The following is a 23,907-nucleotide window of genomic DNA, read 5'->3' on the forward strand; positions in this document are numbered from 1 at the left end:
GGGACCTGCCCCTCCTGCAGGATGCCGACTGGTTCTCGGGAAGCAGCTGGTATGTTGACATCACTGGCTGGGAGCAGATGGGCTGGAAGCTGAGCTGCGTCGGAAGAGGGCACGAGCCTGGCTCATTCAGACCCCGTGGGGTGGGTAAGCAAATCAGCCAAAGCTGTCCCCCCAGTTCGCCAGAGGAAGACAACTGTAAGGAATGAGCATCCTTGGACACAGCCTGGAGACGTGAGCTCCAAGGGACCTTCAGGTGGTGCGACAGGGGAGGGTTAAACACAAACCAATGCCGCGTCTCAATGTATATTTAGAATGTGCCTTTAGGATGTTTTACCTGTCCCTGCCCTGACTGCCCTGGCAGATGGAAGAGCAGTGACAGCTTCTCTACTGGTTGGGACACTCGGCCCTTTACACGATGAGGCTGTGTCACTGTCTTGGAGAATAGCAGAGAGCATTGATAGACAGACATGGAGTCCTGTCCGAACGATGCACAGGTTCCTGTTCTGCAAGGAGAGAGGTTTCTCCGTTCCTCTTCCTCCCCTGAGTGGCTGACCTAAGCTCTGGCACCAGTCGTAAGACAGTGGGCATTTCACTTAAGCCCTGAGCCTCAGCCATCTCATCTCTGAAATGGAGCTCTCTTCATGCCCTACCCTCTGGGTCCTGCCAGGGGCTGGGCCACACCATCGCTTCCAGCTCTAAGATCCGTGACCCTAGCCCATGCTGTCAACTTCACATTAGGACCTCTTTGCAGGCCAAAGCCCTGTGACGTCCCAGAAGCCCCCGGGACTCCTCTCCTTCTATCCCATCTTCAGGAGATTTGGGCCTTCCTTGCAGCTCGAGACCTAGATCTTCACAGAGATGGCTCAGAGTGATAGTTCCAACTAATGGCACCCAAGCGATCCCAGCAAACCAGACTGGCCAGAGCAAAGCCCACGAGGAAGCCCACAGGGTGAGCTGTAGTGAAACAGGAATTTGGCCTCAGAGAAGTGCATGTACCTGAGGCTGGGCTGAGAGAGTCTAAGCCCAGTGGAACCTGAGAATGCACAGGTGTAACTGCTACAATTTTGATCGGCGATAAGCAATCCTGATGTAAAGCACAGCCTGTAGTCACTTATAGTTTGGTTGGGACTCTCCTTTGAATTCCACTCTCCGTAAGCCTGGTATGCAAGGGTGAGTCAGGGCCCGTGAAAAGGAAGTAAAATGAATTAGCAGCCAAAAGGAAGTTAAAGGTTGGGTATTTAGCTGCTGGAGTCAAACAGACGACTTTGAACCCTAGCTCGGCCTCATCTGAGCTGGGTGACGCAGGGCATATTGTTTGACCTCTCTGAACCACTGGTTCTTTCCATGTGAAAGAAGGACAGTGACAATAGGTCTTAATTATGGCCTTGTCAGGAAAGTGGAAAGGGCTAATGCCTGGAAAGAGCAAAGGGCTCGATGGGTGTCGGCTATTGTTACAGAAATTGTAACAGGGAATTAATAATTACAGTTAATAACAACCCCTGACAGTGACTGACAGTTACTCCGCAGTGACAGCCAATGACAGTGAGAACGTCCAGCGGGCGGCTCAGCCCCTATCTCCAAGAGGCTTTGCTGTTCTCTTCATTCCTAGCCTTCTGCGCTGTTAGGGACGTGACAGGTTACAGCTGCTTCCTGGTTGTGGAGTTTCACAGGGTCCTGGGACGTGACCCTCCCGAGTGTCCAGGATCTGCCATATGGATCAGAGCTCATGAAAATCATGGTGTAGATCCCCGGGTGGTTCAGCGGTTTAGCGCCGCCTTCGGCCCAGGGCATGATCCTGGAGTCCCGGGATCAAGTCCCACATCAGGCTCCCTGCATGAAGCCTGCTTCTCCCTCTGCCTGTGTCTCTGCCTCTCTCTCTCTCTGTGTCTCTCTCTCTCTCTGCGTTTCTCATGAAGAAATAAATAAAATCTTAAAAAAAAAAAAGAGAAAAGCATGGTGTAGAATAAAGGCTGAGGGTTTCCTAATGCGCTAGATTGTATTCCGATAGTCTTGGACATGTTCAGCTTGCTTCTCCGAGCCTCAGTGACCAAAGAAGGATGTCTGTCCTCGCATACCATTCATTAACGGATATGAACGCGAAATAAAAACCAAAGAATGGTTTTGTTGTTGTTGCTTATGTCGCTACCTGCAAAAACTGCTGGTTGCCTAATATCTGATCTTCCCTTCTTCCTTTCAGTAGAAGCTTGGTTTACTTGGTGGCGGCAACGCACCTTAGCCTCTCTCACAGATGGGTGGCCATATAGTATGAGACTGGTGGGTGAGGCCCAAGCAGAAATTACGGGGTGAGGCATCCCAGAAGGGTTTTTAAAGAGAAGTCCTCCGTTTTCACATTGTCGACTTGCCCTTCCTGCGGTCCTTTCTGCCTGCTTATTTCTACCTGGAATTTGGATGTGATGCTGGAGTTTGAGAGGCCATTTTGGGGCCAGAGGATGAGAGCTAATCTGCAAAGCAGAAAGAGCCTGTATTCCTGATGGCATCACGATGACAGCATCGTGGACTTCCTACCCCCATACTTTCTGTTGTATAAGAAAAATAAAACTTTTACAAAGTTCAAGCAAGATAACTTGAATTTTCTAACATCTGCCAACAGGTGTAATCCTAATACAATCCCTTGAGGATGGGATCCCACCTCCAAATGCTCATATTCTGTAGCTACCTTGCCAGGTAATTGCCCTAACCTTAAACCTTGCACCCTTTGCCTGACCTAAGTTCTATCTATCCTTAAATGTCATCTCAGATATCAGCCATAACCTCCTGGTTTCTTTTCTCTTTTCACTAACCAGGGAACTCCTTGAAGGCAGGCTCTCTACTGGTTTTGCTCTAAACTGCATCTTTGCCGTAGTGCCTAGAACACAGTAGATGCTCAAGAAATATTTGTGGAAAGAACAGGAATTCAACTTGGTTAAGGAGTCAAGTTTTGGGGCCAACCTTACTTCATCAGATGCAAATCAGTGACACAAAACAAAAAGGGACTTCAGGACTTCAAGTGGGCCAAGAGCCACAGCAGGGTCATACGGCAGGATAATAAATGTCCAGGAAGAAAGGAAAAAGGTAAGGAAGATTTTGGGCATGAGTGCCCAGGAGAATGTTGTTTCTTTAGCAAACGGCTCAGAGTGTGATAGAGACTCTGGTTCTCGAGAAGGCAAGGCAGGACGACCGCCTCCTTTCATCTGTGCCCAGGAGAGCGCAAGGAGCAGTTCTCGACCAGGGGGAGCCAAGAAAAATTTGGGTTCAGGGTTGGAACGTCACTGGAAGAAGGTATGCAAAACACAGAGTGAAGATGTTGGGCCTGGCTGACGTGACCTGTAACCTACCCATCTTTCCACAGGACAATACTCCCGAGACCTGTCCCCTGGCCACTGCATCCTTCCTGTACTACAGACAGTAACTGTCGGGGCTGTGTTGAACTCACTGCTGAAAGGGGCCACCTGCTAGACAGTAAAGGTCAAGAGAGGGTCCGGGGCAGTGTCTGGAGAAGAAACTCCCGGGACTCTGGGTGCAAAGTTAATTAAAAAAAACAAAACAAAACAAAAATAAAACCAAATCCAAGGAAACCCTCAGTCAGGTGTATCTTGGGCCAGTTATACACATTTTCATGCAAGGCTGTTTACAAAACACCGAACAACCATCTCTTTATTCCTGCTAGTAAATGCTTAAGGGTCAGCTTTATTATCCCCCCCCCCACCAGTTATGATCTTCCATAAGACAGAAACTGAAGGGCAAAGGGACGCATCCCATGAAACAATTCAATGGGCATGCGTTTTCAACTTCTCCGCTCTTCAAAGTTCATTGCCTCGGAGGCAGAAATCCTGGTGTGTATAGATTTTTCTTTCCTTCCGGCCTGGCCTATCGTAGATCCTTGATAAATACACACTCAGATGATGATACCACACAAGGAAGATGTGGGCTTGGGCCTAAGACAACGCCCACCAAGGATCAAGGAAGTAAAGGCTTTCTGGGTCAAGAGGGATCTGGGTCAAGAGGGATGCATCGGCCTGGCCCCTACAGCACCTCTGGGAGGTCTCCTGGCAACGGCCTACGGTTAGGAAACCTGTCCATCCCTCGACTCAACAAGCCTATTACCCTCGTGGGGATTCTCTGCAGGAGACCCACACCTAAGAGGACAGAGGTCAGTGGAATCAGCCAGAAGATTCCAAACATGAGCTCACATGCTCAGGCTTACTCTTGCGGGAGAGCCCTCTCATCTGAAGTCAGGAACAGTTGTCCAAGGAGCTGCTGGTTCAGCCAGTCGTGCACAAGCACAATCAGTCCTACATGTTTTGCTTCAGGATTTACATTCAACGCCGGGTCTGAAGTGGTCAGATAACAACGTTTACAGCGATGTTTACAAATGACATGAATCCTGGAGCAACCCGGCAGCGTTTGTTTAAAGACGTGATGCCGCCTGCCTGCATCCTTGGCTCAAGTCAACTGTTAGGATTAGCGTGGGCCTACAGACGGGTCATAAACAGAGATCTTGGCTGAGCGGGAAGATATTTCTCCGCCACGTCTTCTTTTCTAGAAGGACAGTGGCAACATTCTACATGTGACCCATCTCTGCAGAGCTTTGTATTCAAGGAACCCCACTGAAATAAGTTCCCATTCTCCAGGTGGAGAAGCCTAAGTCTGGAGCTCCCCCTGAAGCCCGGGGCTGTTAGAAAGCGAGTGTGTAGGTCCACATCCGGTCACATGCCAATCTTCAAGCAGAACTGTAGTTAAGTCTCCTTACGAGATCGACCCTGAGCCTGCCTAGTTTCTATCCATTCCAATGCCACAAGCCAAAAAGTATCTTAAAAAACTCATTACATTTTAAATACTGAAAATGAGATGCAAAATTTACAAACAAAGCTATCTTCTAGGACAGAGGCGTGACGACACTCTGGTACCTGCGGCCACCAAACTGGGGGTCTCCTATAGAAACGTAAGGAAAACACCTGCCTCCTGGCCACCTCTTGGCATCTTCCAGTTAAAGGGACTCCAGAGTAGTAACAACTTAATCTCAATATCCCTTCCTTTTTTTTTTTTTTTTAAAGATTTTATTTATTTTTCCATGAGAGACACAGAGAGAGAGGCAGAGACACAGGCAGAGGGAGAAGCAGGCTCTCCCTGCAGGAACTCGATGTCAGGACCCCAGGATCACGCCCTGAGCCAAAGGCAGATGCTCAACCACTGAGCCCCCCAGGCGCCCCTCACTACCCCTTCTGAGGAGAGGAAAAGATGGTCCCTTGGCCCAGTTGCTGGCCCGACACCTAACAGGGCTCCAGAGTCAGGTCCCAGATTAGCTCCAAGTGTCTAGTCCTTGCCAATCAAGTGCCCACAGGGCGGGAGGGGAGGGAGTGTATATTAAGCATTTGATGACTAATATACACGATGTATTTTTGGAAACGCTGGTTTCAACCTACTTAGGAAGCTGATGTGTGGGGCAGATCAAGAGCGGGTGTTGAGGCCCCACATCCCTTATGTGGGAGTTTCCCCGTGCACAGGGAGCTGTGGATGGGTGCCTGTGAAAACTCCTGAGGCCTCAGTGTGAAGAGATGATCTCAATTAGTTTCGAGTTCTTTCCTCACTGTTGTTTTTCAATGATGCATATCATTATCAGCTGAGGATTCATCCAGACTTTTCCCTGCACTTCCTGGAGGTGTGTAGGCCACGGTGCCTGTGTGGGGGTAGGGGTGGGCATTGGGGGGTGAATAACATGCCCACTCCGGGCAGCTGAGGGGGCGCCATCTGTCTCTTGGAGACCCCGTAAGACCCAATTGCTTCTTCCTGGCCCTTCCCTTGCCCCACTTCTGGTGTGGACCCATCTCTGCGCCATATGCCATCTTATCTCCAGGTTTAGGGATAATCTTGGCCCCACATCAGTTCTTGAGGAGGAGCTGCTATGTTCACGTTGCCTCCACAGACCACCTCCATTTCTCTCCTCTCTCCCCTCTCTTCTCCTCCCCGGCAGGGCTTCTGTGGTGGGCAGAACAACGCCTGCCCCCACAGACAGCCACCTCCAAATCCCCGGAGCCTGTGAATATGTCACCTCACGTGGCCAAAGGGACTTTGCAGATGTGACTAAATTAGGATCTTCAGATGAGGAAATGGTTGTAGGTTATCCAACTGGGTCCAGTGTAAAAATCAACTGGGTCTTTGGAAGAGGGGGGGCAGGGAGGCCAGAGCCACAGAGGGAGATGTGATGATGGAAGCAGAGATGAGAGAGAGACAGACAGAGACAAGCATCGAGAGAGAGAGAGAGACAGAGACAGAGACAGAGACAGAGACAGACAGGCAGAGAGAGTGGAAGATGATACTGGCTTTGAAGATGGGAAGTGGGGCCATGAGCCAGGGAAGGCAGGCAGCCCAGAAGCTGGGCAAGGCAAGGCAAGGAATTCTCTTCTAGAACAAGAGGGAATCAGCCCCCCCTACCTCCTGATGTCAGTCCAGTGCCCCCCCCACCCTCGGTGGGCTTGTAGCCCTCAGAATTGTAAGATAACACGTATGCATGGCTTCAAGCTCTTGAGTTGGCGATCATTTGCCACAGCAGCAACGGGAAACTCATGCAGCTCCCAAACACAAAGGTAGAGGGTACAAATGTCGGGAGTGGGGGGAATGTGAGGTGTGAAGGGAGACCTACCAGGGCCTTTCTCCACCACCACTCCTCACCTCCCTTAGCCAGCGTGCCCCCAACCTTGGCCCCGGCTCTGCACCAGCAGCTGTCAGTATCTGCCTCACTGTGACCTGCCCCAGGCCCACTTCCCTGCAGACAGTGCCTCTCCCCTGTGGGTCAAACGTCCAGCAAAGGCCACCAATAGACTCCCTTAGCCCTTTTTCCTCTGGCCACACTTCCTTCTGGGCAATGAGAAGAGGGGCACCCTCATTTAGGTGCCAACAACGGAGGGTCAGAGGCAACCCACAAACCTGGGTCGGTTGCCTTTTACTCAACATCCTTAGGGGAGAAAAGCGAGTTCACTGACATGAGTAGCTTGGAAAACAAGTGCTAAGCGTTACACCCGGGCCACTGCCCTGGACGCAAACTTCTACACTAGAGAATCTGTGTGTCCTACCAAACAAAGACTCAGATTCACGGCCTAAGGTATGTGACCTTTAGAAAAAAACACCTGCACCTACCTCTCGCCCTTGTCACGAGAGGAACTAAGGTAAATACTGGCTTCCACATTTCCTCTTACAAATAATTGTGGTATCATTGTTCACCCTCTCTTAAGCACCTTACATGTTCTAAGAGAGGGCCTCACATGAAACGAGGTCCAGGGCTGCCCCGAGGTCATCCACACAGGAAAGCCCAGGAACATGACAGCGTACGTGGACAACATAAGAGGCAGACGAGTAGAGGGGATGATGCTCTCCACCTGCAGAGGTGGTCACACCATCACTCTGCTGCCAGTGTGTCCCTTCGCCAAATGCTTAGCAGAAAAACCACTGGCAGACAGCAGTTTTCTACATTTCTCCACTTAAAACTTAGTTGACTCCCATTCAAAACCTCACATCTCCTCACAGAAGAGTTGGACTTTGTCAATTCCCATACAGAGGAAGTTTTAATAACCGTGGGTCAAATTGGGAAACTTTTTTTTTTCTAACATGAAAAGATACGCAATGGCCACTAGGAAACCTTTTGGGGGCCAGGAGCGTCAGAAAAAGTGGCTGGTCAGATCTTTCCAGGATCTCTGACATTTCAGAGTGCCTGCGTATGAAATAAGCCAGTCACAAAAGGACAAATATGCTATGATTTCCCTTCTATTAGGTTCCTAGAGCAGCCCAATTCATAGAGGCAGAAAGCAGCATGGTGGTTACCAGGGCCCAGCCAGGAGGTAATGGGAGTACTGGTATGGTTTCAATTCTGGAAGGTGAAAAAAGTTCTGGAAAAGGATGGCGGCGACCACGGCACTGTACTTAATGTGGCTCTTAAAAATGGTTAAGATGTCAGATTTTATGTTATGTATACTTTACCACAATAAAATAACCCCCCTCCCCTACACCTCTACAGGCCACAACTCTATCATGTGCTGGTTTCTCAGACTGGACCGTAGTTACAATCACCTCGAAGGGTTCCTTGGGGTGAATGCTTTCATCGGCTGCAAGGAAGAAGGCAGAGAAAAGGCATCTCGTGGAGCACCCGGCCCCGAGGACAGCACTGCCCTGAGACGACAGGGATGCTCAGGTCAGGGCTGGCCCACGAGGAGGCCCTACCTTGTTTGAAAGTGCTGCTCCAGGTCACAGCGCTGCACCACCTCGGCACAGTACTCCGAGAACGGGCAGGTCACCATCAGCTTGTTGAGGAGCTTGTTGACCAGGATGCTGGACTTCTTGCAATGCTGCAGCACCACAAGCTTGCGGTCCACGGGGCAGAAGTCCTTCTCCACCAGGAAGTTGGTGAGGCACAGGGTGCAGTAGGTATGTCCACACGGAGTGTCCAGAGGGTCCAGCAGAGCTTGTAGGCAGATGTGGCATATGAGGTCATCGTCCACATCTTCTGTGTAGGCGTAGAAGTGGTTTTCCTCAGGGGAGTGGGCTTGGCCACACACCACACACAGGGGTGCGGGGCTGGGATCAGGGTGACAGGTGGGGTCTGGCTGGCTCATGGTCGACTGGGGAGACGGTCTGGCAGGAACCTGTCCCAGGAAAACAAGATGTCCTCAGGAGAAAAATCGAGATCCTCCAGGAGCCATCCAAAGACCTAAAAGAAGGACAAGAGAGATCATCTTTGTTTTCAGGGGGGCCTGAAGACTCCACTCACAATGGGCTTGAAGACTCTGTCACCAGTGGGCAGGGCCCCGCGCTGTGGTTCAGCAGGCCACTCTGGTGCCCCACATGACCTTGGACAAGGGACCTTGCCTCCTTACGCTTCAGTTTATCATCTGTCCTCGTGGTAATCATGTTTACCTCTAGCAGCCTCATGGTAGGGTGGTGGAAACCATTGGGCACTATCTGGGAAACACCAAGAGGAACTCAAAGGAAATATGCCCTAAGAAATATAAATTGTTAGTATAATTCAATTAGACCAGTGATTTATAAAATGCTCTGTCGGGGGGCACCAGGTGGCTCGGTTGGTGAAGCCTCTGCCTTCAGCTCAGGTCATGATCCTGGGATCCTGGGGAGCCCCCTGCCCAGCTCCCTGCTCAGCTGGTCTTCTGCTGCTCTCCCTGCTTGTGCTCTCTCTCTCCCTCTCTCTCTCTGTCTGTCAAATAAATAAAGTCTTTACAAAATAATAAAATGCTCTGTCATATAAGGACAAGAAGAACAGTTAACACTCCAACGGCTTTCTCTTATTTTTCTTCCCAACTTTCTCTACAACTCCAAAAATATAGGGCAGCAGAGCCTTCATCTCGACCATCTGGGAAGAAATGAGAGCGGCTGAGTCTGTTGTACTTTCCCTGCGCTGAGAGCACATTTTCTTCCCTCTGCACTTGATCCACCCAGCTGGTCACTTAGTGGTTATGGGGCTCTGGGGCTGTACTGCCTGGGTTTGAATCCCGCCACTGCGATGGGCCAGTGATTTAATCGGTATCTGGAAAAGGAGGGTAACAATAGCCTGCCTCCTAGGGTTGCCATGAGGATGAAATGAGATATGAGACGGAAAGTTCTTCCAGTTGTACCTGGAACACAGGAAGTGCTCGGCCAAGGTGAGTCACTATTTTTACACGTATTTGTTGAGTTCATTCTGTCTCCCGTCTTATGCAACTGACCTGGAAACTGAAAGCTATAGTTCCTATAAGGCTCTATTTCATTATATATCTATTTCAACCCAGTAGAGTACTATCACGCCATGTATTTTTCCCCTGGAATGAGAGTCCAAATAGTGGAGATTCTCACATTCCTCGTTAATACCTAGAAGCTTCTGGGAATCATTCAATACCTATTATTTGAGCACCAACCCTGAGCTAGGTAGTGAGCGAGGCATGGAGGAGACCTTGAGGAGAGCTCTAGAGGACATGCCCTTGTTCTCCCGGAGGCCCTGTCCTGGGAGGCAGGCGTGAGCACCAGCAACTGGAAGCCCACGTGACCAGAGCAAACAGAAGTGTGCACTAGGCTACTCTGGGTCAACGCTCATGAGGATGAAGAATCCCACACCCTCTGTCACCCACCACCCCCTCGAGGTTCTTTTATTTTGGAAAACAAGCAGACTTGAGGCCTTCCACGAGAACATACAGACGCATGAAGAAGCCAACAGGAAGCCCGCTGCATTTGGAAAGGGCACAGCATTCCTAAACCGTGGTGCATCTTTTTTCTTTACCAAATTAAGTCTGAAGTTGTTTGTGGGAGCATTGCCTTATCTCAAAAAAAAAAAAATACATCGACTTCAAGCTCTTGTTGGGTCAGCTTCGTGTTTACATTTCTGCGCTGCGCTAATATGCCTGAAAGAACACTCTGGTCAGGAGGTTGAAGTAGAATGCCCCGAATGTGAAAACATTTAGAAATCACAGCATTTTATTTAGCATCAAAAGAAACCACAGAAGGCAAAGGTAGAGAGCACAGAGGGAGGGGGTCAAGTTGTTTCTGGTCAAATTTCATGGAAACACACACAGCTGCTATTTGTCCTCAAGGCTGATAGAAGGTACTGGAACCACACAGGAAATGCGTTAAGTGGCATGAAAAACAGTCAAAAAGTAAACACGAAAATGGAAATGGGCCACCCAAAAGATTATCATCCATGATAGGGGAAAAAAGTTCACGTATTTTGAACTTTGACAAGAGTTTTGTCAAACAGCCCCACGTGCTTGGGTCCTGTCCATTCTTTCTCGTTGTGCTGTCCTGGAAAGCTACAGGGAATGCAGTTGTGGCTCTGGTTGTGCTGCTGAAAAAGCCAACTTCACATCTCTGGTCCATGCCCTTACGCGTGCAGTGGTGGGGCGGGGCCAGATTTTTGGCGTTTCAGACTGTGCGCTGGAAAGTGACAGGTGCCTCAGAGTCTTCCAGGGGAGGGAAGATGGGAAGGCAGTTTGGGTGGAGCTACTTGCCTACTTCTCCTCCCCACCCGGTCCCAGCTCCATTTTTATGTCTCCGACACCAGTTTCCTTACAATATTCTGTTGGAAGAACCCTAGCTTCAGAAAAAGTAAGGAAAACAGCAAGCCACCAGAGTGATCCCACAAAATTCCTTTCAGAAACAGAGTTCTAGGACTCTGTGCTAATACAGCAGTTTTGCTTTGTTGTGAGTGGTTGGCTTTTGGGAAAAAATTTTTTTTCTTTACTTTCTAATAGTTTTTGAGCATGTACCTTGGACAGGGCACTGTCCTTGGACAGGGGGCCTTATATAGACTATGTTATTTAATCCACTCAAATCCCCAGGGTTGTTGGGTTTTGTTTGTTTTCATTTGACAGATGAAGAAGCTGAGATGTGACATGGAAGCCACTTGCTAGTTAGGCCAAAGGGAAACAAAGCGAGAAGTGCTACCAACTCCAGTTTCTGTTCCTAACCATTTCGCTATGTTGTGTCCCAGCATCTTTCCTGATCATGACTGGTCGGAATTTAACCAACCGAATAAAAGAGCCCCAGAAAATTAGGTTTAAAATCTCTTGAGGTGGGATCCCTGGGTGGCGCAGGGGTTTAGTGCCTCCTGCAGCCCGGGGTGTGATCCTGGAGACCCGGGATCAAGTCCCACATCGGGCTCCCTGCATGGAGCCTGCTTCTCCCTCTGCCTGTGTCTCTGCCTCTCTCTCTCTCTCTCTCTCTGCAACTATCATAAAAAAAAAAATCTCTTGAGGCCCATTGCTAATAGGTTTGTCCAAGGCTCTGATTAAGAATATTCCTTGACTTATACTGACTGCAGAAATGCCTAAGACTGAATGAATGGAAAGGGCAAGCAAAAATGGTGGGTTCTAGCTCTAACCCCAATGCTTTTTTCTTTCCTTTTCTTGGTTTACAAAGAGAAATTTGAATTCCATGGCACTTGTCCATTGAGTACACCAGATTCTTAACATAATATTAATGTAAACAGTCATGTATATATTTTCCAACTTTGCTTCAGACTAAATAAAAACTACACGAATAGACAGAGATTATGAGAGAATTGGCCAAAAAAAAAAAAAAAAGTGGTTTGGGCTCTAAAGAAAGAACTAGGTTGCCTTTAAAAATTATGATTAATATTATTTGAGGTTTCTTATTTCTAGTTTACATTTAATCAACGTGTATGATGTATCATGTTTTTAAGACATATGTGTGCCTTGCTGAACAGATAAGAAATTATCCAAAATCATTGTGGCTTAAAAGGTAAACTCTTGTTTTCTTCCAAAAGTAAGTGAGAAGGCCCATCAGCTTTGAGCTCGTTCATGTCACGTAGCTTGCAATTCTGGTCCTGGTTGAGGTAGGGAGACAATCTGGCTTTTTTTTTTTTTTTTTTTTTTTTAGTTTGGAGAAAGAGAAGGGAAGTGGATTCCGTCCTTGGGTGTGTGTCTGGAGCAGGGGGTTGAATACGCTTCCTTGGTAGAACCCTATTCTATTGTAGCTTTGGAATGATCTTCTCTGTGTCTCCTGTGATTTGGGGCTGCAATAGAAGCCCAAGGTGACTTTTAGAGATATGTGTAGTTTGCCAATGTCATGGTGAGAAGTGACAGGAGAAATAAAAATCTTCATCTGTGTCCCTCCTCTCTGCTCCCTTTCCTGCTAACTTTACGATCACACCTAAAATGTGTACAGAGGTTTTTTTTTTTTTTAAACTAACTTTCAAATTCTAAACTTCAGCAGCTGACAGCAAAGACACATTCCAGAGCAAATGTGAACCAGCGCTGTGACCGAAAGGGTCATTAGAGGTCCTATGGTTTACTGTCATCTGAACTAAAAATCCAATAGTCTTAAGAATAGCCGTTGGGATTCAACCTGTTTGGAAGTGGGAATATTTCTGCATGGCATAACCTACTAGAACAATGGGGTCCTGATGGACTAGTGTCCTGCTAATTCTCCTTTAAATGCACGCTGGCTTGATAGAAAATGGTTCCTGGAGATAAACCATGTAGTGCACTGGAAAGATGGTGAGTAAACATACCATTTGGCAGGCTGCACTGACGTTTCCACAGTTTCCTCCTACTGAAAGGACAAAGACTTGACTCCATAGCTTCTCTTGAATTGCTACATGAGTCACAGTTTTACAACAACAGTAATGGGACCTCACATTATTAAAAAGAATTCATCCTCATAGTCAAGTTGGCAGTGTGTCCCGCACTGGGACTTTGACCTTGACAAAGATGAAATGTTGAGCCCATTGAGCTCTTTGTGTTGAAAGGGAACTTGAGAGAAGGTTCCTAAATGAAACAGCCCTTTACTACCTTCTAAAATAGATCATCCTGCTTTGGAGAGCTCTAACTACTAGAAGAGACAGTCTGTATATAGTATAAAAATTTGCCTCTCTAGAACTCATGCCTCCCCACTCCCACCCCCACCCCCCCGGGCATGGGTGCCAGTATTATCCTAGGAGCTATTTAGAATATGTCACATTCAAAAAAATATATGTCGAATTCCTTAAGTCCTTTAATTGTTTAATTGCATTTCCCCCCACCCCCCCAGGTCCAGCAGCCTTAGGCTATCTGGCATTCCTTTCAGTTTCCATATACTCTGTGACGCTGACCATTCTCCTCTGCAAACTCCCCAATTATTTAGTGTCCCTCCTACAACGTATGTGTAGAATGAACCCCCCAAACTCTAGGACAGAGTGAAATGGAGTAACTGCACGCATGCCTAAGGCAGTGGCAGGCCACTGATATTGTAATCCTGGCCTGCTCCAAGCCAGATACTGCCCTGAAGCCTGGGGAAAGCTATTAGCAATTCCTGAGCACAGAGGGGAAGAAAAAAATCAAGGGTAATAATGTAGAAAAGTAATGGCTAGGGACACAGTTTAGAAAATGCAAAGATATTTAGTGGCATTAGATGGATTTATATAAACAGAAATTCCTCAGTGGCTAAAGAGTTGAGTATTAGAATCCTCAGCGTATAACCCAATCCCAAGAATGAGTGGTATTTGGGGCTTTGGACTCTCCCATTCATCTGTAAGCATTCCTATATTCTGATAAACCTTGCTGTTCTAACAAGGGAAAAAGAGAAATGGAAACCATTTCAACAAATGGCAAGTCAGAGAGCATTTTTTCTTTCATCCAAAGCACAACATCTATTAACACTCACTGACATTACTAATCAATGAAAAAGTTAAAGAAGTGACAGGCCAAGGGCAGCTGGTGGAAGAACAATGAGATGAGGTGAAAGTCCTGGAGCTCTGGATGCTCGAAGGAAGGAAGGAAGGATGGAAGGAGAAAAGAAAGAAAGGAAAGAAGAAAGGAAGGAAGAGAAAGAAAAGAAAGAAAGAAGAAAGAAAGAAAGAAAGAAAGAAAGAAGAAAGAAAGAAAGAAAGAAAGAAAGAAAGAAAGAAAGAAAGAAAAAGAAAGAACAAGGTGCATAAGTGCTGGAAAAGGAAAGTGTCTGAGGAGGTGTCCTAGTCTTCTGGGACCACTAGGTGAGCAGCTCACCAAAGGACTCATAAGCCAGAGTAAGAATTTGCTTCACATGAAAGGACGGAAGTATAATCTAATGCCAGACCTCAAAATGCTCACGAGATAATTGAATCCTGCAAGAGCTCTGTTTTGAGAGCACATCAGTTCAGTGACAAACATTCTCTCCAGCAGGGACTCCGTGACTATGTAAACAGTGTGGGGCCCTGTCCTACTGTAGCTGTGTTGCCTCATAAATTCTGCTGACCTATGTAATGTTGTTCAAAATCTCCTAATCCCTTCCACCACCCCCAGTGTTTTACATAAACACGTAAAGCCTAAGAACCTCTATGCTAGATCATTTCTGAGGGAACTTTCAGCTTCAGGTTTTTTGAGGTTGAGGTTTTTTGTCATTGATGATGCTTTGAAATTTGGATGAAGCTACTAGGGCAGAAGGGTTATAGAATTGAGTTCAAACTGGTCATCAAGGCCACTCCGCAGTGCAGAGATCCCAGTCACTCAGGTAAACCGTCTCCTGGACCGTGAAGACCAGACATAGACTCATGGGGGAACCGAATTGAATAGTGCTGGTAAATTCTTCACATTGGTGACCTCATTTCTCTTTCCAAAATAATTACTCGTTGCTTAGTTTGTCTTACCACTGCTCTGGCCCGGCGGAACTCCTAAATTAGATTTAAAAAAAATTTTTTTTTTATTTATTTATGATAGTCACAGAGAGAGATAAAGAGAGAGAGGCAGAGACACAGGCAGAGGGAGAAGCAGGCTCCATGCACCGGGAGCCCGACGTGGGACTCAATCCTGGGTCTCCAGGATTGCGCCCTGGGCCAAAGGCAGGCGCCAAATCGCTGCGCCACCCAGGGATCCCCTAAATTAGATTTTTGTGGGGGGCGGGGAGTGATCATCAAAGTTAGGGCAAGCTCTTTCTCTATTAAACGAAGTAAATTTGTAATTACGTTTTAAATTATAGATAAATTGTGTGAAAATTGGAGGTATCAATTATGTGCCATCAATTTTTATACATATCAACTGTGACCTAAGGGACATAGGAAGATGGACAAATGCTCTGTGGTCTATTCCTTAGCTTACAGGCACATCAGTAATAGGGAGGAATTCAGTGCTTTTGTGGCCTGAACAAAAACCATCACACATGGGATGAAAATTATCTTTTAGCCAAAAGGGTTTGAAGAGAGGGCTTTGGAGGCAGGGGTGCCATATATATACATTGCAGAGGAAAAGGAGAGGGAACAGAAAGAAGGCAGGTGCTTACAGACAAAGGTCAGGGTTAGCTTTGATCCTTCTTAATATCTAAATCAGTGATTTCCAAGAGGGAGCAAGCAATTCATTAATTGGATCTGTGAATGTTGCCTACACTAGAAAGGACAGAAAAAATATACATACAAATGGTCTTTAAGGAGGTCGAAATATCTTCAGGAAATTAAAGGGGAATTGAACGTAAAGGAGACAATGCCTGGAGTCCAACAACTGAGAACATAGGCTGTAAAGTGGGAAGAACAAGGGAGGCACTTAAGTGAAAAGAATCCCAAGTGGCTAGCAGATCTGATACAAGTTTTAGTAGCCCAGGGAAGATCTTTTACAAGCTAGCTGGAGAGCAGCTTTGCCTCTCTTGACCAAAGATTTACTGCCTTTCCCGTGGGTGTCATACTTGGGTTTGTTTGTAAGGACTCTGTCCCAGAAAAAAATGTCCTTCCATCTCTTGGGCTATCAACATGGTGAAATGGTGTTGACCCCCTGGCAACAACAAAAATGAAGGCAGAGTATTTTGCATTGACCAATGGCTCTGGTCATGCAAATAATTTCCATAGGATCTTGGGAAGAGCTAGTGCCAGAGGAGAAGCATGGAAAAGCAGGCTTTTCCACCCAGGGCTGAAAAAAATATGCAGGAAATGATTTTTTTTTTTTTAACAGAGAACAAAGTGTTATAGAGTGAAAGACAAGGTGAAGGAAGATATTTGAAGTCTTGGCATTGTTTCTGCTGTGTTTCAATTCTATATATGTTCATTGATACCTATTTATTGCATGCTTGGTCTTTGTCTTAAATTCTGTGGGAGCTCCCATAGGGAATTCAATTTTATCTTCTGTGAGTTCAAGTCTAATTAGAGAAAATGGAGCTTACATATAGGAAAAAAAATAAAGCACTGCAAAAAAATACACAACGAATATGGCAAGGAGTATGATCGGCCTACCCCTACCTCATTCAAATAGGAGCCAGGGACAAGTTTTGGAGGAAAAGAGTTAAGAGAACAGTATCATGTGACCCAAAATGGTCAGAAAAGCTCATGGAATAGTTGGGTCTCAGGGTAGATCATCAAAGATCAATGGTATTTGGACACGTGGGAAGAAATTAAGGTAGGGTAAGAACCTGAGCAAATCCCCCAAAGAAGAGAAATACACATACTAGTATTTGGTCACATGATGATCTATATTTGAGATTTTAAAATTATTTATTAAGAAATCAGAGGATTTTGAGTTGGGTAAGAATGTTAGATTCTCCCCAAGTGTAGGAATCCTTTTATGGGATTGGCCTATCAGCTTCCACTTGAAATACCTGCAATGATGGGGAGGGAGGGAGCTCATCAGTTTTCCAACAGCTAAATGCTTTCCTTTGGTTATTTTGTCCTTTCAGTGTCATGTAGTTCACATTCACTCCCTCAAAACATGGCGGCTCCCCCAAATTAAAGAGAAAATTGGTGGTTTCTCTCTTGTCTTTCTTTTTGTCTCCGGTTCTTCTAGCTGTCTTCCTCAGTAGTCAAGGTGGTGATAAAACATCCACCCAGGATGCTCTCTGGTTTGTTAAGTTCCCTTTGCAAACATGGCACCTGGAAGTGGACCCTTATCTCGTTGTGGTTTGATGGTTCAGTAGAGTGGTTGCTTCCCTAACCAAGATACTACTGGTCTTTTCAAACAATATAAGGTGGCCTTTACTAATTGGCTTTTGTAGACACATCACACTATTGACTGAAAAAAATTAATAGGTTTTTAGATCATAAAACACTCTTGTGTTTTGAACATAGAAATAAATAATGGTAGTGGTGAAGGCTGCCAAATCTAATTCTCTTTATCTTTTTTTGAACATATTTCAGCCTCCATGTGGACAAGAAATCACTCTATAAGTGGTGAGAGAAGCTTGTGTATACGAGTGCCAATAAATTTTGTTGTGGGGTGTAGTGTTTAGAATGTTGACCCCCTCCTCCTAAATATCTTGTCCCATTCTAATCCCCAGAACCTGTTAATGTGACCTTATTAGAAAAAAAAGGTCTTTGAAGATGTAATTGAGTTAAGGATCTTGACATGAGACTATCCCGGATTATCTAATTTACCTTAAATCCCCATGACAAGTGTCTTCATAAGACACAGAAGAAGAGAACACACACCCATAGGAGAAGGTGACAGGAAGACCGAAGCAGAGGTTGGAGTTCGGTAGCCACAGGCCTAGGAATGCCTGCAGGTACCAGAAGCTGGAAGAGGCAAGGAAGGATTCTCTCCTGGAGTCTTCTGAGGAAGCAAGATCCTACCAACACCTTGATTTTAAACTTCTAGCCTCCAGAAATGTGACAGGATAAATTTTGTTGTTTTAAGCCACCAAGTTTATGGTGATTTGTCACAGCAGCCTTAGAAAACGAGCACAGAAGGCTATGTATTTCCAGGGGCATTCCCCTAGGAATGGGGTAAACATCCTCAGTGATCCACATGAACACTACATAGCTACATAGCTTAGGGATATGGAAAATATGTTGGGATGGCAGCCACTGAGACTGCTCCATTCTTAAGGATGGTAGTTCTGCCCTCGTTTAGAAATGTTGTAATTTTCTCTTAATCCATTGCTAAGTTAGAATACAAATATCTGGGCAGCCTGGGTGGCTCAGCAGATTAGTGCCGCCTTCAGCCCAGGGCGATCCTGGAGACCTGGGATCAAGTCCCACTTTGGGCTCCCTGCATGGAGCCTGCTTCTCCCTCTGCCTGTATCTCTGCCTCTTTTTCTCCGTGTGTCTCTCATGAATAAATAAATAAAAATTAAAAAAATAGAATACAAATATCTTCAGTGATGATTGTTAAGCCAAATTTGCTAGGGCCCCTGGACAGGAAAGACTACAGATAGACTAGCTGAGTGTGTGTGTTTTGTAGAACACTTAATACACATATAACAATGATACTTAATGAAGAGTTTGAAAACACCGGGTGACTCATATATTAATTTGAGTACTCAGGAGCCTAAGCATGCAGCGCTCTATTCAAAAAAGGCCACGTGACTGACAAAAGCAGTCATAAGCAAGTTATGCAAATCATCTCACAGATAGCCATGACATGTTGACACCTCACCATCATGCATGTGTTCTTGCCATGGACTGTGCCAAGAGGCTATTAAAGAAAATTCCTGGAGAGTTTCAACTCTATTGTCGGTGAAGTCTTTTGCGTGCCCGTGACAAATGCATCAAACATAAGGAGCAAATAAGAGTCACTGGAAAATAATGGTGGAATTTAAATCCACACATTCCAAGGCACAAATGAGTGATGTAAAAAAAAAAAAAAAAAAAAAAAAAAAAAAGAAGAAGGAAGAAGAAAGAAAGAAAACAATGCCCTGGTTAATTGGGACAGAACCTACTGCCATGTTCAGTACACATACTACTGTACCAGTGAATCTATCACATCAAAGAGCATGGCTCCAACAGCAAGGGGAAGAAGCTCTTTTAGAAGGACAGTAGAAGAAGGGTAGGGCTGAAAAGAACAGGAACGAAGAGATTATCATTAAAAACTGTGAATCTCAAATTTGGAGGTCATCTTGTCTACTCCCTGCCTGAGCCAGAAATCTCCTCTTCCTCCTCCTTTTTAGAATATAGGAAAAAATAAAACATAATGACTGACTATTTACTGAAAAGTTCATCAGGTGAAAGATAGTGTGCTAAGTACTTTATATGTTTTTTCTCATTTAATCATTCTAATACTGCTATGAGACCAATGATAACCTTCATTTCACAGATAAACACATGTGTTGCTAAAGAAACACGAATTCCCTTTGGCATTCACTCATGCATTTAGCAATACAGACTGGGCACATATAAATATACCAAATATACCCAAGAAAGCAATCGCCTTCAATGACAGGGAACTCAGTACCTCAAAAGGCAACCTACAGGATTTTTGGACAGCCTTGATTCTTAGAAAGTTCTTTCTTACATTGACCTGAGATGCATCTCCCTGCAACTAAGCAATAGGTCACTGTGGTGTCTGTGTTCACTTAGAACAAAATGAGAGAAGACGAAATGGTGAGTGTATGAGGTTTACAGGAGGCAACTGACGGTCTCTGTTTCTGATTTCAGCTAAGTGCAGTTTTTATACTTAACAACTTGTATGGTTTTCACATTAACCCTTATTCTTTGGGGATCCAAGGTGGCTAAATCCCATTAACCCAGGAAGAGAGATGTAGTCTTCCTTCCAAATAGTTTTGAAAAGCCCTTGATAGTTTGGAGGTAGTGTCAGAGGACCATAAATGTGCCACCCACATAAAAGTGAGTCTCTGCTATGCCAGCACATAAATAGCAGGAATAGTTATGTGTCACCACCCAGAGGTCCATGAGTAGTGAGGCGATGAGGAGGACACATTTCAGAGCCTCCCTTGTATGCCTCTCTTGGCGGCATCTTACAGAATGGCCTTTCAAGTAGTCAGAATCCCAGAAGACCCTATTTTCTCCACTCCGAGTGAGGAATTCACGTCCTAAAGGGAGACACTGGAAGCCAGGACACTAGGAATCCCTGCTGTAGGAGAATCCAGTTTATGTAAAAGACCAGGCATTTCGACTGGCAGCTACCCTACCCTGGGGCTCCAAGAGAAGCAAGATCATCTTTGTTCACAGCTTTTCTTTCTAACCCTTCGGGAGCCTTTTGGGAAATCTGTTTTTCTCAAAGAGTCTTCGGCCTTCAACTTAACTACTTGCTCCATCGTTATTATGTCCAAACTGCAGCTTGGCCTAAGAAGTCTAACTTCAACCAATGTGATAATTGCTTCCTACACAGGCACGCCTCGGGGACAGTTCGGGCTCAGTTCCAGACCACCACAACAAAGCGAGCATTGCAACAAAGCAAAGATCACAATAAGGCAAATACAATAAAGTGAGTCAAATGAATTTTTTGCAATAAAGCAAATATCATAATAAAGCGAGTCAAATGAATTTTTTGGTTTCCCAATGTGTATAAAAGTTATGTTTACACTCTACCGTAATCTATGAAGTGTGCAATAGCATTACGTCTAAAAAAGTAATGCATATACTTTAATTGAAAAATACTTTTTTTGCTGAAAAAAATGCTAACCATCTTCTGAGATTTCAGGGAGTTGTAATCACAGAGCACAGATCACCATGACAAATACAATGGTAATGAAAAGTTTAAAATATTATGAGAATCACCCAAATGTGACAAAGGGATACGAGAGGAACCCATGCTGTGGGAAAAATGGCATCGATAGACATCCTGGAGGCAGGCTTGCCACAATCCTTCAATTTGTAAAAAACGCAGTATTCGCAAAATGCAATCAAGCCAAGGATGCCCGTATGTACTAATCTAACAAGAGTTTCCACTCATCGAGCACCTACTATATCGAATCCAATGAAACCATTTATATTGAATCTACATGAAACTATTTCAGCACTGGGTTTGGGAAATATTCCATTTTCCAGTGATGCCACATGAGACAAAGAGCACTTTGGGACTTATTTAGCCTGATAATTACATGGTGGAACTGGGTCTTGAACCCAGATAGGTCTCACTCTACCTCCCTTTATAAAAATAATACTAGCAAAAGCTCACGTTGTGCCAGGCAGTCTTCTAAGCACTTTACACATTTCACTCATTTCATCCTCATAACAAAGGCCTGTTTTACAGCGGAGGTAAAGCGGGGCTAAATCACCTCCACAGGTCACCCTGCTAGTATAAGGGGGAGCTGACTTTTGAACCCAGGCAGTCAGATGCCAGAGGCCAAGCCACTATTCTAAAGCAGTAGCACTGTTCCACGAAGAATGAAACAAGACCCCTATTTCCTAGTGAGGCATTGTCTGCTCCCCTGCCAGCCTGACTCACTCACCTAGGTCTGCAGCCCACCTAGCTCCTGCTGTAGGACCCAGGCTGGTGCTGTATACCCTTGTAGCATCCCATTTTTGGGGAAAGGTAAGCAAGGAAACTGATAGGCAGCGAGGCTGGAGTCCTTCCCCAGGTTCCCCTAAGCACGCCAGGGTGGAGGTTATGAACCTCTGCCCTCAATCTGCTCATGAATGATGGAAACTTGCCTTAGCTTTTCAGGACAGGAGACTTAGAGATGCCTGGGAGGACTTCTGCTGCTCTTATGCAATGACTCAAGGTCATCCAAGGGCGCAGGATACTCCATTAGTGAGGCAATCATATCCAAGAGAGACACAAGCCCCCTTCCTCAGTGCAGTGCAGCCTCTAAACCAGTCACCACTCCTCCCCAGCCTCCTCCTCTGGGTGACTTGGCACTACAACTCACCAGGCTGCGGCAAAGGGTGTTTATCTGCAAGATTAGAGGAAACCAAGCACCCAGTCTGCCCTGGAGAGAGCACAGTTGCAAGCAGAAAGGGCTGCCTGCTAAGTTAGATTACAGCAAACGACCACAGGACTTTTCTCCCCACTGCAGGCCCGTGGAGGACCACGTTTGGTGGGTCTGTCATGGAATGAGAGCTCTGAGGCGGGAAGGGCAGGAGGCAGAGCAGTGGCCAGCTGCTCCTGAGCAGGTCTGGAAGCTGGCACAGACCAATCCGCCTGGCTTGTGTGCATAGTCTAAGCGTTTTCCTGTCTCCTGAACTGTTTTCTTTCTCTGAACGGTTAACAGTGGAGTTAATTATGCACAATTAATAACCATAGCAAAGACTATCAGGGTTCCGAATGACGGCAACCACAGAAGATCTTTTATCTTGGTAGGGTCAGACTATCTCTGCCAAGGACTCAGGAAAATCCTTCAAGAATGGACTTTGCCTCTATTTGGCACCCAATAGACACCCTCTCCACATTCCCTCGTTTACTTCTCACGACCAGTGCGTATTATTGGGATTGCCTCCCCTTTTCCTGATGAAGAAACAGAGGGTCTGAGAAGTTGAGTCACTTGTTCGAGAATGTAAATGGAAGACATCGTATATTTTCCAATGGGGCCCTACTTATTGCAAGAGATGAAGTTGAACCAAGAGATGAAGTTACTCTAGGCAGGGAACCACTGTGGGTCTTTCACTTCTTCAGATAAGGCTTGGGTGTAAATTATCCAAGAGACCAACTACATTCTACAGAACCTGACTCTGCATTCCAGCCTCTGTCATTTCTTTCTTCTCTTAGATCTGGGGGCATAGCAGCCACAGCTTTGTTCCTCTTAGTGGCCAACGGACCCTGACCTACAGGGATGAAACGATGTATTCAATCATAACCTCCCTGCTGTGCAAAAAGCTAACAGACCACGGGGATCCACAGGGAGGGCATCCTGGGGAGAGATCTGTGACTTGAACGACACATGTCCCTCCAGAAGATTCAGGATCAAAGAGATCTTTTGCTTTCTTCTGCTGACAAAGCTCTGAATCAAGTGAGAAGACCAGCAAGGGACAACCCAGTAGCCACCATCCAAACACACCACTCAGGGGAAAAGAACAGACAAAGGTCAGTGAACAGAACAATTCAGGCCTCCAAGGTGTGAGAGAGAGACTGGCCACAAGGCCGGGGCGGATTCCCAGCGGTGGTGAAAAGCAACTGGTCGGAGACCAAACCTTTCTAAGCTTGTTTCAATGTTGACTTCCACAGAGTGGACACGCACTCTGAATTTCTGGGTGGATGAGTATGAGCAGAACTCCCAACAGGCTGTTCCTCTGCAAAGGTATTTGTGAACTGAAATCCTCCAAAAAGTAGCTGAAGAAGGAATCCAGAAGGAAATGCCCTCTAGCAGGTTGATTTCTCCCTCCACTTTTTTTTTGGGGGGGGGGGGGCGTTGAGAGGGAAACGACTCATTTTTTTTTTTCCTCCAGCAGGAGACTGGATTAATTTTCCCTTCTCTAAGGACAGCGCTTGGGTGTAGAGAGTGGCTCTCGGGCTGTCAAGAACAGAAGTACAGACCGAGTGATCAGAATTAAGAAAACGAAAATGGATCCTAGAGCTAAAATTACTTAACAGCAACAAAAAAGTCAGGTCCTGGCAGAGCCATCTCCTCGGTATACTTGCTATCAAGAGAGAAGAAAGGGGAAGAGTTAAAACAAAAACAAAAACAAAAACAAAGCAGACCTGAAGTTCTATCCATTCTTGGAAGCTCAGAGGAGAAAATCTTTCCATTAACCAAAGGTCAGCAGGCAGCCAGTCCAGGTCTGGATGTAAACAGTTCTAATCCAGACGCCAAAGTAGTTGACAAAGAACAAAGAAAACAGTAGATTTTGGGTGTTTTTTGGGGGAGAAGAAA

At 45.9% G+C, this 23,907-nt stretch overlaps 1 protein-coding gene and 1 long non-coding RNA gene across 5 annotated transcripts in view; one reads left to right on the forward strand and one right to left on the reverse strand.

Annotated features, from left to right (window-relative positions):
* The window catches only part of LNX1 (ligand of numb-protein X 1), a 174,934-nt gene that overhangs the window by 94,535 nt on the left and 56,492 nt on the right, over nucleotides 1-23,907 (reverse strand). For all 4 annotated transcript variants that reach the window (XM_049092957.1, XM_049092958.1, XM_049092956.1 and 1 more), the window contains one exon: nucleotides 8,212-8,698. In XM_049092957.1, coding sequence (XP_048948914.1) covers nucleotides 8,212-8,603 — 392 coding nt within the window. In that variant the 5' untranslated portion in view covers nucleotides 8,604-8,698. The remainder of the gene's footprint in view (nucleotides 1-8,211; nucleotides 8,699-23,907) is intronic.
* Nucleotides 60-8,218, forward strand: LOC118354437 (uncharacterized). Its single transcript, XR_007401707.1, has 3 exons — nucleotides 60-2,685; nucleotides 2,805-3,072; nucleotides 8,009-8,218. It is a non-coding gene; the product is annotated as an uncharacterized LOC118354437 (long non-coding RNA).

This window comes from Canis lupus, chromosome 13 (assembly GCF_003254725.2).
Source record: "Canis lupus dingo isolate Sandy chromosome 13, ASM325472v2, whole genome shotgun sequence".
NCBI lineage: Eukaryota > Metazoa > Chordata > Mammalia > Carnivora > Canidae > Canis > Canis lupus.